At 38.0% G+C, this 13440-nt stretch overlaps 3 protein-coding genes across 3 annotated transcripts; all 3 read right to left on the minus strand.

The window, feature by feature from the left end:
- Positions 1–20: 20 nt before the first annotated feature.
- Positions 21–1106, minus strand: LOC135629125 (glutathione S-transferase U18-like). The gene is made up of 2 exons (XM_065136303.1): positions 594–1106; positions 21–507 (listed from the first exon to the last, which is right to left on the minus strand). The coding sequence occupies exons 1-2, from the start codon at positions 1104–1106 to the stop codon at positions 322–324; spliced, it is 699 nt and encodes a 232-aa protein (XP_064992375.1). The 3' UTR covers positions 21–321.
- Positions 1107–1184: 78 nt separating this feature from the next.
- LOC135629123 (glutathione S-transferase U17-like) lies at positions 1185–2363 on the minus strand. Its single transcript, XM_065136301.1, has 2 exons — positions 1830–2363; positions 1185–1728 (listed from the first exon to the last, which is right to left on the minus strand). Exons 1-2 carry the CDS (start codon positions 2358–2360, stop codon positions 1375–1377), a joined length of 885 nt encoding a protein of 294 aa, XP_064992373.1. The 5' UTR covers positions 2361–2363; the 3' UTR covers positions 1185–1374.
- Positions 2364–6928: 4565 nt separating this feature from the next.
- LOC135629124 (glutathione S-transferase U17-like) lies at positions 6929–8037 on the minus strand. Its single transcript, XM_065136302.1, has 2 exons — positions 7640–8037; positions 6929–7539 (listed from the first exon to the last, which is right to left on the minus strand). The coding sequence occupies exons 1-2, from the start codon at positions 8015–8017 to the stop codon at positions 7192–7194; spliced, it is 726 nt and encodes a 241-aa protein (XP_064992374.1). The 5' UTR covers positions 8018–8037; the 3' UTR covers positions 6929–7191.
- Between the last annotated feature and the right edge of the window lie 5403 nt (positions 8038–13440).

Consider the following 13440-nt stretch of genomic DNA (forward strand, 5'->3'; position numbering starts at 1 on the left):
GGGAACTAAATTATCTTATAACATATCCAACACGCCAATCGAATCGCATCTTACAAGCAAAAAACTGACATCATCGAAAAAAATAGTATGAGATGTCAAATCACCAATAAAACACGAACACGTATCACATCACAGTCTGTTGACCGATTCCCCACACGCAACATACATCATCACCATAGCATGCAACCACGAGCAGCCAAAAGGCTCCTTCGGTCTGCAGGTTGAGCCTTCCATGCTGCTTTACAGCCTCGTGAGCGCAGAACCTCTCCGCCCATCCGGCGAGGAGAGGCGTCTTCTCTTCGTCTATAAGCTTGAGGCCGGTCAGCTTCTCGATCGCTTTGATCTAGCCGAGAGCGATGTCGTCCCATCCGAAAGAAACCTTTTCCTTTGCTCAGACTCCCGAAAGCCTCCTCCAAAAAGCGTCAGCCCGGTGAGCGCTTGCTCGATCGCTTCGGCCTTGGCTTCCTCGGTCTGAGCCTTGCCGATTATAGTCACTGAAGGCCACCACTGCAACATGGTGTGAGTCATATTGGCATCAAGTGGAAGAGAAGACGACTGCGAAGGATCCCTAGTACTGTTGATGAACTGGTCACCAGAATCGATGATACGCTGTCGTCAATGTACACGACCCAGAAGCGGTGGAGAGCGAGCTCGTAGTGGTCGACCGGCAGGATGGCAGGGCCGGAAGCAGCCCAGACGGCGTCGATGTACTGCACGATGACCATCGACTCGCAGGCCGGCCTGCCGCGGTGGAGAAGGACGGGGATCTTCTTGGACACAGGATTCGATCTCAGAAGCAGCTCGCTCTTCTTCCCCAACGCGTCCTGCAGCAACTCAGACTCCACTGCCTTGAGGCCCAGCGCTATCCCCACCTCACCACGCACGGGATCGCCCACCCCGCGATGAGCTTCACTTCCGCCATCTCTTCTCCGCTCCAAGCTGTTGCCTCTTCTCCTCTTCGAACTCTGCTGTGACACAGCAAAGTCTGACTTCGTATTTAATAGTCGGAAGTGAGACACAGGAACAAGACAATGATCGAAATATATGGATCGGATGGCTGCGTTAATGGCGGCTGTCAAACCAGTTGGCTGCCTCGCCATTGGCATTCGGAAGATCGGTAGTTGTGTGATGACAATAACCTATGAGAACAAAAAACAGTCAATGCAACGTTTGGAGATCGCCCATCGAAACCAACACGATGGTATCCTTTATTGATCACCAACACAACATCATGAGCAAACACAAAAAGGCCACCTCACGGAAAACTACTGTCGGTGACATTATTCTCTCCGGATTTCACTACAACGGCGAGATCCTGAAGCAACTCCAAGTGACCACCACGATTCATTGGCTTTAATTCGCAGGAGACTCCTCCTATTTCCCCAGACGCATCTTGGCGTACTCCATCAGCTTCTCCGTCTCCGGCATCACCTCCTTCACGGCCTCGTGGTTGCAGAACCTCTTCGCCCAAACCGCGAGCAGAGGCGTCTTCTCCTCGTCGAACAACTTGAGGCCGGTCATCTGCTCGATCACCTTCGCCCACCCCAGGTGGGCGCCGAGGGCGATGTCAACGTAGCCGATGGTGTCCCCGCCGAAGAAGGCTTTGCCTTTGCTCAGCTTCTCGAACGCCTCCTCGAGCAGCTTCAGCCCGGCCCACGCTTGCTCTGCGGATTCAGCCTTGGCCTCCTCTGTTTCAGCCTTTCCGATGCCGACCATTGACGGGAACCACTGAGTGCAGAAGGATTCAGTCATCATCATTCATGTCGATGAATGTAGAGAATTTATAGACCAAGAAGACAGAGGTCAGAAATTGATGGAGGCATGCGAACCTTGTCGTCGATGTAGACGGCCCAGAAGCGGTGGAGGGCGCGCTCGTAGGGGTCGGCCGGCAAGATGGCGTGGCCGGAATTAGCCCAGGCCCCGTCGATGTACTCCACGATGATCATCGACTCGCAGACGGGCTTGTCGTGGTGGAGGAGGACGGGGATCTTCTTGTACACAGGGTTGGATCTCAGAAGCAGCTCGCTCTTCTCCCCGAACTTCACCTCCAAGAACTCGTACTCCACCCCCTTCAGGTTCAGGGCGACCCTCGGGCGCAGCACATACGGGCTCGGCCACGCCCCGATCAGCCTCACTTCTCCTGCCGCCTCTGCCATTGCCTTCTTCTTCTTCTCCCTTCTTTGGTATGAGAGGCAGCAACGCCTGGGCTTCGTATATTTGATAATGGGTGATGCTTGTTGGAAGCTGCTCTCCTGCTTCTTGGGCAACAAGGTAGCGATTAATTGCAATAGAAATAAAGCGTCTGCAGTGACGACGCAGAGAGTCTCCGTATTCATTGGTGGCGCAAGCGATGTCGCCATAATTGTCGGATTCATTGGCGGGGAGTCAGATCCCACATCAAATTTTGTTTCTATCGACACTGAAGAACCTTTGACTCTCTGTATATATATTGACGAACATTATAATGTCATATCAGCAACAGAAGAACAGCTGCAGCGCACGGCGCACAAGAGAGTAGGATGCGGAGCCTCCGATTCTACGACGTCTTGTATTCACCATTCACAGAGGGTGAGAATTGGGTTTGACTTTTCCTGTACCTCCTCGCAGGATATCACCTGTCTGATGCAACACATCTCATCCTTACGCTTACTATTGTTATTGCATGGGTTCTTATTATCATTATTCTTGTATTTTCTTTTTTTCGTGTAAAAGATGACTTTTGTATTGTCAAGTAAATCCTTTATTTAAGTTTGAAACTATGGGTCAAACTTAATATGTATAATTTGAGTCTTTCAATCCTTAAGCGTACGGAACTACATTCATAGTTCATCTCTTTTCTTATAACACGTGTGAATATTTCTAATATATTTTTCTATGAGTTAATTATCTTTTCTTTACTTTTTTATAAAAGAAAAATCAATTAAGATTTGATAATTTTATCTCTGTTGAGGTCGTTTTAGATAGTTACATATGTCTGGGGAAATTGGTCTTCTCATACAATTGATAGATCGTGATATCAAGAGGGAATTTGTATTTTTCCTATGAGTTAATTATGTTTTTCTTATTTTTAAGGCTTCAAACTTAGTTACATAAAAAATTTTACGGATCTACTCACGGGTATTTATATATATATATTTTTTATATTTATATTTATATTATATATATATACATATATATATATACACACACATATATATATACATATATATATATATATATATAAGACTAGTTCAACCTTTTTTTATTTTGACTCACTCAGATTAAATTTTATTCTCCTGACTATGGTAATATGTCAGAATTCAAATATTGACAAGTTTGGATCAAATTAATGAGGGTTATCATATATACACCAATTCAACCTTACATGACTTTTTTAATTTTAAGTATCTTTTAGTTCATCTCTTTTCATCTCACAATATTAATATTTTTAATATAAAAATAATTATTTTTGAATGTCAATCCCAAAAAGGCATACTTCGTAGAAATATTTAGAAACAAAAGGATATTTAGCTATAGTAAAGATTTTTTCTTTGGTGAAATTAGTTTTCGTTCAAAAATTTTATTCTTTTGTAACAAATAAATAACATTTTTTAAAAATAATCAGAATTCACAAATCCATATAATTTTGAAATTTTAAAATAAATAATTTATATTAATTAATGTACAAAATTCCTCCATATCAATATGACAATATGCAAGGGGTAATGTTTGTGGACCCTCCGCAAGGGAGTGGTACCATAGTAGGCCTGCTTTGAATAAGAAACAATTAACCTTATCTAATATTATCTTACCACACATTGATAGGTTTGTCGTCTTCGCATAAGTTATGCAATCCAATGTTCACAAGCTTAGCTTTATAGAGGCATAGTATTGCTTCTCGTCCTATATTCCTCAACTACCTGCTTCTCTTTTCTTTCTTTTCTTTCTTCTAATCCCTCTTATGATATTATAATAAATCTAATATTTAATTTAAAATTTTTGAAACGTTGATTGAGTTTGTTTATTAAGATAAAATAAATTTATTGTCTAACACAACTTAGTTGTATCTTTCTCTTCCATTATTGGATGATGTTTCTTTAATTAGTTTCTATGACATCTCTTTTTTTTTTTTTTTTTCTTTTTAACGAAAATATTCCTCCACACCACCTTCGCTCTAACAAATTGGTGCCAAATTAAAATATTCCTTTTAGCTACTAACAAATTGTTGTCAACATCGTCACCATCCTGCTCTCAACTAGCTACCTCCTCCATCTTCGTCACCATTGTCCCACCACTTTTCACTAGCAACAACGAGCTCTTCCTCCTCACCATTGTCGCCCTTCCACCTTCAATAGCCAATGTAGAGCGGAGTGGTGGTGACAATATGACAGTAGTGGCACAAAGGAGCAAAATGAAGGTCATGGCAAAAATGGAGTAGACAATTAGTCGAGGACGGTGTGGTGGAGATCATGTTTAGAGTTATGGGAGAGTGAAAGGTTACAAAGGAGGCAACAATAATGTGTTAATGATCGACGGTGATCAAGGGTGGGTACGATGGTGGAGGAGTATTTTTATCAAGGTGATAAAAAAGGAATACATCATTGGATAAAAGTTTAACAGTAATATTTTTTTTTATAAAATATCAAATTTCTTTCAAACACACATTTTCTAGCAAAGAAATCCTTTATTGATAAGTGTAATATATATATATATATATATATATATATATATATATATATATATATATATATATATATATATATATATATATATATATAGTGGCCATCATAAAGATTTTTTTAGTTTGTAAGAGGAGCTTTGGATATGGCGACACATCCTAGCGAACTCCTCTAACCTCTCAGGCTTTGACATCATCGCCTTCATTGTCTCGTGGGTGTAGAATCTATCTTCCCACCTGGTAAGTAGAGGTATCTTCTCTTCATTGATGAACTTTGTTTGTACCTTATGATACCTTGATACCATAAACCAATAGCCAATATGACTCGATTTAATCCTGAAGGCACATAGTTATCCAGGTGGCCCTTTTAGTGTTTGAGCAAGAGAGTCGCTACTGGGAATGCATTGGCCAAAGTGGTTTCATGGTGGCCCCTTGAGTATCCAAGGTCGTTTCGAGGTTAGGTCGGGGTAGGGTATAGTCTCCTTAAGAGTCCTGTATAAAAGGTCGACGTCAAGGGGGATTTTCTAACCCAACCCCTATGATCTTTGTGAAATAAAAATTTCATCTAATCCTTGCTTTACTTCCAACCTAAGAAAATAGTATAGTAAACCTAGATCTGACATTTCAAACTCATGATGAAGAGTTTAAAGTTTTACCATAATCACCCTTGATGAGTCTTGAAATTTATTTTGAAATATCAACTAAGCTTGCTTTGAGATTGTCGCTGCTGTAATTCTTGAGAAGATTATCTCATGTACAACTTGTTAAATGATGAATAATGCCTTTGAGTCTTTTTTTCTATTCTTCCTCAGCTTGGTTTCTTCATTTGGATATGTATATCCATTCTTTATTAAGTTCCAAAGATCCCGAGACTTGAATAGAGTCTTCGAGAAGATGACAATAAAGGGTTGAGACATGGAATTATCATTGAAAGCCACAATGTCTAATTCAGATTAAAATTTTGCTCCAATACCACAAATGTTAGGGATGGAAGAGTAAGGAATTAATAAAATATAATACTATGATATAATTAAAAATAATGCTTTCAATCAAGAAAATCGATGTAGTATTTAAACAATAGCTAAGACATATAATACTTATAAGATATTCTCAATTGCACATATTCTATCTTGTTTCATGAACTATAATCATATCTATAGAACCTAGTGAGAACTATCTCACTCCATCATGTCACCCATTATTGAGTTAGGTATAAGAACTATCTTATAACTTCTAGATCATGGGTTACTATTTGGAATATACCTATAACTACTTAGGACATGATAACTATCTAGGTAATCATTATAAATTAATTTATAATATTACCGTGGTCGAGGAGAATGAGGATTTTTTTTGTATACGGTGTTGAATCGCAGAAGCAGCTTGCTCTTCTTCCCAAACTCGTGCTGCAACAACTAATACTCCACTCCCTAGAGGCCCAGCGCTATCCCCACCCTCACCACGTACGGGATCGCCCACCCCATGATGAGTTTCACTTCCGGAATCTCTTCTCCACTTCAAGCTGTTACCTCTTCTCCTCTTCGAACTCTGCTATGACACAGCAAAGTTTGACTTCGTATTTAATGGTGGGAAGTGAGATAAAATAACAAGATAATGATCGAAATATATGGATTCGATTGTGGTGTTAATGGCGGTTATCAAAAGCAATTGTCGGCCTCGTCATTAACATTCGAAAGATCGGTAGTTGTGTGCTGATGATTGTTAAAAAGAATAAAAGATAAGAAGAATTATTGAAGAAGCTTTATTGAAAAAGTGAATAAGCTTAAATGCATTAATATATCCCTCTTCTATTTATACAGATTATCATGCCCCCACAGATGGTGCTCCTGTCAAGGATATCAATCTTTGATCGATAAGAGGTGAGAGGTGAGTGACTGCGGTGGCTTGAGATCGTGCACGTAACCTCTTAGGAATGTGACGGCCGAAGGCAAGGGGGAAGCTTCGCTATTTTTCACTACTCTGATACTATGTTGTATTAACATGTCCCTCTTCTATTTATACAGATTATGAGAAAAGATTTCCCTCAACAGAATAGAGGATTTGGAGAAATCTTATCTGCTATCAATGAATGAGAACAAAAACGTCAAAGCAACATTTGGAGATGGCCCATCGAATCCAACAAGATGGTATCCTTTATTGATCACCAACACAATATAACGAGGAAACTCAAAAAAGCCAAAACCTATTGTCGATGACATTATTCTATACAAATTTCACCACAACAGCAAGATCCTGAAGCCATTCCAAAAATACTGTCAATCAAAAAAATTGATATAATATTTAAACAAAAGGTAAGACATAAAATACTAATAAGTTATTCTCAAATACACATATTTTTTATACTTTATGAACTATAATTCTATTTATAAAATATGATTGAATTAGGTATAGAAACTATCCTATAAGATCATGTGTCACTACTTCAAACAAACATGCACTCCTTCACGGCCTCAATTACTCTGAATCAATTCTCAATACATTCCTCGTCTTTAATTTGCGGGAGACTCCTATTTCTACTGACGCATCTTGGCGATCTCCAGCAGCTTCTCCGTCTCCGGCATCACCTCCTTCACGGCCTCGTGGGCGCAGAACCTCTCCGCCCAAACCGCAAGCAGAGGTGTCTTCTCCTCGTCGAACAACTTGAGGCCGGTCATCTGCTCGATCACATTCGCCCATCCCAGGTAGGCACCGAGAGCGATGTCGACGTAACCGATGGTGTCCCCGCCGAAGAAGGCTTTGCCCTTGCTCAGCTTCTCAAACGCCTCCTCGAGCAGCTTCAGCCCGGCCCACGCTTGCTCTGCGGATTCGGCCTTGGCCTCCTCTGTTTCAGCCTTTCCGATGCCGAATATTGACGGGAACCACTGCGTGCAGAAGGATCCAGTCATCATCATTCATGTCGATAATCGTAGAAAATTTATAGACCAAGAAACAAAGGTCATAAATTGAACGAGGCATGCGAACCTTGTCGTCGATGTAGACGGACCAGAAGCGGTGGAGGGCGCGCTCGTAGGGGTCGGCAGGCAAGATGGCCTGGCCGGAATTAGCCCAGACCCCGTCGACGTACTCCACGATGATCATCGACTCGCAGACGGGCTTGTCGTGGTGGAGGAGGACGGGGATCTTCTTGTACACAGGGTTGGATCTCAGAAGCAGCTCGCTCTTCTCCCCGAACTTCTCCTGCAGGAACTCGTACTCCACCCCCTTCAGGTTGAGGGCGACCCTCGGGCGCAGCACGAACGGGCTCGGCCACGCCCCGATCAGCCTCACTTCCACTGCCGCCGCTGCCATTGCCTTCTTCTTCTTCTCCCTTCTTCGGTATGAGAGGCAACCAACGCCCATGCTTCGTTTATAGGATAAGGGGTGATGCTTCTTGGAAGCTTCTGCCTTGGGCAACAAGGCGGCGATTAATTGCAATAGAAATAAAGCGTCTGCAGTGACGACGTAGGGAGTCGCCGTTTTCATTTGTGGCGCAAGCGATGCCCTCATAATTGTCGTCTTCATCAAATTTTGTTTCCATGGACAACCTTTGACTCCATGTTTGACCAAGTCCACCTATATATATATATATATATATATACCCGATGACTACGGAATCAAATTTCTTTATAATCAACCTATATTAAGTCCATTGAAATATTGACAAATATAATGATTTCATATCAGCAGCACGAGAACAGCTGCAGCACACGGCCAACAAGAGATTAGGATGCGGAGCCTCCCATGCTACGTCGTCTTGTATTCACCGTTCACAGAAAGTGAGACTTGGGTTTGACATTTCCTATACCTCCTAGCAGGATATCAATCACTTGTCTGATGCAACACATCTTATCCTTACATTTGCTATTGTTATCATTGTTCTTTTTTTTTTTTGTAATTATTTTTATTGTTTTAAAGATGACTTTTGTATTATCGAGTAAATCCCTTATTTAAGTTTTAAATTATGAGTCAATCCTAATATGTATAATCTAAGTCTTTCAATCCTTTAATGTACCAAACTATCTTGATAGTTCATCTCTTTTCTTATAACACATGTTAATATTTTTAATATATTTTTTATGAGTTAATTATGTTTTTTTTTTTATAAAAAATTATGTTAAGATTTGACAATTCTACCTTTGTTGATGTCATTTTGGATAGTCACTTATAGACCATGAGAGAATTGGTCTTCTCATACAATTGAAACCTCCTCATATCAAGAGGGAATTGGTCTTTTTCTTATGATTTAATTGTGTTTTTCTTACTTTTAAGTCTTCAGTCTTAGTTACATAAAAACTTTTAGATTTGCAGAAATTTGGATGAATATAAGAATGTTAGAGTATTTGTACATTTAAGATGTCTACCCCATTATATTATGATATATATACTTTTATGCTTGTTGATCCCCAAAATAATCTTTCTTTCTACTAATTGAAGTGAAGGGCTTTCATCTTCATTATAAATTTGCATGACCATGGCACCCATTTTGTAATGCCTTATTTATGTTTGGTTGTGAGGAGAGAACAAGAAAGATGTATTTGTGTGAAGCATGACCACCTTGAGAGAACTTGTGTGCTTCCAAATTGATCTGTTTGTTTCAGTTCGAATGATTCGATTTTTATTATTTTTAATCAAAAATAATTTAAAATATAAAAAAATAATTTTATTTTTAAATTTTAAAAATAGATGTATAATTGTAATGGGCAAAGCTGGCATAAAGAAATAGATTTTTAAAAATTTTAAACCAACTAAATATCTCTTTTGACTTGAATCCATATTAATTTATTTAAATTTAATATATATATATATATATATATATATATATATATATATATATATATATATATATATATATATATATATATATATATATATATATATATATATATATATATATATATATATATATATATATATATATATAATCGAAACATAGGACTAATTCTAATTTGATTTGAAATCGGTGAACTACAGAAGCCGAATCGAATGGTAATCAAGACTACCACCAAATGTTTGTACACAAAGCACATAGCTAAGCTATCAATGACCTTCACGTACTTTTTCTTAATGCATTCGTCGTCACCAAATATATTTTATGCTCTAATTAAAATCTCTTAAACCAATTCAAGAAATAAATGACGCAAAGTTAAAATTTGAAAGAGGTAACTGAAAAAATCATTACAAGGAAAATAATAAACAATTCAAATATCTGCCCAAGATATCTTGATTTATAAAGAAAATTAAGGATATTATATATATAAGTTACGACCCTTTATTCTCGTACACTCTTCGCTTAAGATAATTTGTATTTAGTTTATTTAGTAGCAATCATCTATGACTATTCTACACCGTTTTCTACTTTGTGAGGGTGAGAAAGTTATGACTGAATGGTTATTGTCCATTATCTTTCAATCGTATGTGAGTGAACCAACTGTAACATAATGAATGATAAGATGCATGTATAAATGATTAGGATCAGTTCGCTTCTTTCTAAATGACATTATTATTATGCACGTGCATGGATCATTTGCGCGTGCAATACATGATTATTGTAAAATCTTTTTTTTCTTGTAATTAAAACTTGTTAAAATTGCTTGTCCTTTGTTAGGGGATTTCGTCGTCGACGTCCGAGACAACCCGATATTGTCCAAACCCGAAAGCATAAGAGTGTAGGTGATTCTGGAGTGGCTCCGAGGTGGGAAGTCGATCCTCCGAAGTGTTACATGTACTAAGACCAATGTTGAGAGAAGTTTCCTGACTCGATCCATCCAACATTCAAGTTAGTCCGAGATTCTTTTTGGATATTGATTTTTCTCAAAAAAAAGAAAAAAAAGTCCATCGGGATTATGCCGAGAGTCAGCTTTTATTCCTTATATATAGAGGGGATAGTTTGTATCTACCGCAATGTCACCTTTTAACGTTTTATCCATATATGTGAAGGAGAGATAGGCCCAAACTACCTTCATTGGATTATTGTCTATAGAGCAAAGAGGGTGACTAAGATCTTTTCTTTCTACGTTGTCTCCACGAGGTGATAGGTATCGGATGGTGATTGATCACCAACATGTTCCTTATCATCCTTCATGCATGTGAGATTTCAAGATTATTTTTTGAGAATTTTGCAGGTAATGTAAGGGTTTTGTTCATCTTATTGGTATGAAATATGCCTCCTCCTAATTGTGCCCTCGTTACTATATTCATATTGCACGTACAATTGGTTTTCATGAACTTTGTTGTAGTTAATATATAATCTTTACTTGGCTTCAAACATGCAATATATTCGTATTGCAAGTTATCTTTTTTATTACAAGATAGTTTACCCACCTGTGTCTATCTATCGTGGGAAAATTCATCTTCATTTAATCCAATTATAGTTTGACTGATTCAATATTTTTTTTATTTTGGCTGTCATATAAAAATTTGTCCACCTCGGTATAATAATATGTCAAATTTTGAATATTAAAATTTTTTGATCAAATTAATTAGGATTATTATATATCAGATCATATACCAAATCAACCTTATATAACTCTATCAATTTTAAGAATCTCTTAGTTCATTTCATTTCATCTCACACATATTAATATTTTTATTAAAAAATATTTTTTAATGTCAATCTCAAAAAAGGCATACTTTGTAGAAATATTTAGCAGGAAAAAAAAAGATATTTAGCTATAGTAAAAGTTTTTTTTAGTGAAATTAGTGTTCATTCAAAAATTTTATTTTTTTGCTACAAATAAATAATAAATTTTAAAATAACCAGAATTGATGTATCCATATAATTTTAAAATTTTATAATAAATAATTTATATTAATTAATGTATGAAATTCCTCCATATCAATAAGGCAATATGTTAGGGGTAATGTCTATCGATCCTCCATAAGGGAGTGGTACCATAGTAGGCGGGCTAATTATAAATTATCTCCTATAATTAGATCACTTTAGCATTCTAGTTTTTAAATTTAAAAAAAAATTATATTAAAATCTCTATAATTATGAAAGTGAAATATATACCCTCACTAATCCTAATGTTATCAGCTTTACCAATATAAGATACAATACGTGATAGCTCATGCAAGAATTGTTGGGAAGAAACTTGTTAAAGCGGAATAATTCTTTCCCTCTTTGTGTATCAAAATAGGTTCCTCATCAAAATACCAACTTGATATCCAAATGAAAATATCAACCAGCACAGCATAAACAATAGAGCAAAAATCAATCACATAGTGAGACCAAATCTTTTTAACGTGGAAAACCCAATGTGGGAAAAACCATGGGACCGTAGTCCACCTCAAACTTCCACTATCAATAATATAACAAGTTTACAGTAGGTCTTCTCTAGAATAACTAGAGGATCAGAATAACATCAAGAACATAGATCTTGGCTCAACAATAGCATATCTTCGTCACGTAGGATGGATCTCCTCAAAAGAGAATTCTAGGTCTCACAGAATGGATATCGTAGGAAAGTACCTTAGAGAGGGTAAACTGTAGATCAACACCGTTAGGATTGTAGAATTTGCTGCAAGGATTCTCCACATAAAATTTGGACTGAAACTGATAATGTTTGGCCACCGATCGTGAAGCAGAAAACTCAGAAACCTAATCTTTCTCTCTCTATTTCTCTCTCCTCTTTTCTCTGCACGCCGCACGCTGCAATCTGATCTCTATTTCTCACCTTCTCTCTCCTCTTTTTAATTTCTTTCATTTGCTGATTTGGGCTCAATAGGCCCAATTGTCCAAGCCCACATATAGGCTGGACCCAACAATTCTCCCCCTCCAGCTCATATGGTGGACTGTACCAAGCCCGCTCTTCGCCTACATGCTTCAAGCTTCTCCTTAGGCAAAGACTTTGTCAACATATCTGAACCATTCTCATTGGTATGCACTTTTTCCGACTGTAATTCTTTCATCTCAAGCACATCACGAATCCAGTGATATCTCACATCAATATGCTTGGATCTAGAATGGTATGTTGAATTCTTGGAGAGGTGAATGACACTCTGACTGTCACAGTAAACAGTATATACTTCCTGTTTCAAGCCTAATTCCTGTAGAAACTTTTTTATCCATAAAGCTTCTTTGCAAGCTTTAGTAATTGCTATGTATTCTGCTTTTGTGGTTGATAGAGCAACACATTTCTGTAACTTAGACTGCCAAGAGACTGCTCCTCCTGCAAATGTCATCAAGAATCCTGAAGTGGACTTCCTGGAATCAGTATCACCTGCCATGTCTGCATCTGTGTAGCCTTCTAACACAGGTTCATCATTGCCAAAACATAAACACAACCTGGAAGTACCTTTTAGATATCTTAATATCCATTTCACTGCTGCCCAATGTTCCTTTCCAGGATTAGAGAGAAATCGGCTGACAACTCCAACTGCATGAGCTATATCTGGCCTAGTACAAACCATAGCATACATCAAACTGCCTACTGCAGATGAATAAGGCACTCTGGACATTTCTTCTTTTTCTTTCTCACTTGTAGGACATTGTTTCGAATTAAGCTTGAAATGACCTGCAAGTGGGGAACAAACTGCTTTGGCTTTACTCATGTTGAATCTTTCAAGAACATTTTCAATGTAAGTCTCTTGAGATAGCCAAATCTTCCTTTTCTTCCTGTCACGAAGAATCTTCATGCCAAGTATTTGTTTCACCGATCCCAAGTCTTTCATGGCAAAAGACTTACTTAGCTCTCTTTTAAGCTTTCCAATTTTTCCAACATCAAGACCAACAATCAGCATATCATCAACATATAGCAGTAAAATAATAAAATCATCATCTG

This window comes from Musa acuminata, chromosome BXJ3-1 (genome assembly GCF_036884655.1).
Source record: "Musa acuminata AAA Group cultivar baxijiao chromosome BXJ3-1, Cavendish_Baxijiao_AAA, whole genome shotgun sequence".
Classification (NCBI taxonomy): Eukaryota; Viridiplantae; Streptophyta; class Magnoliopsida; order Zingiberales; family Musaceae; genus Musa; species Musa acuminata.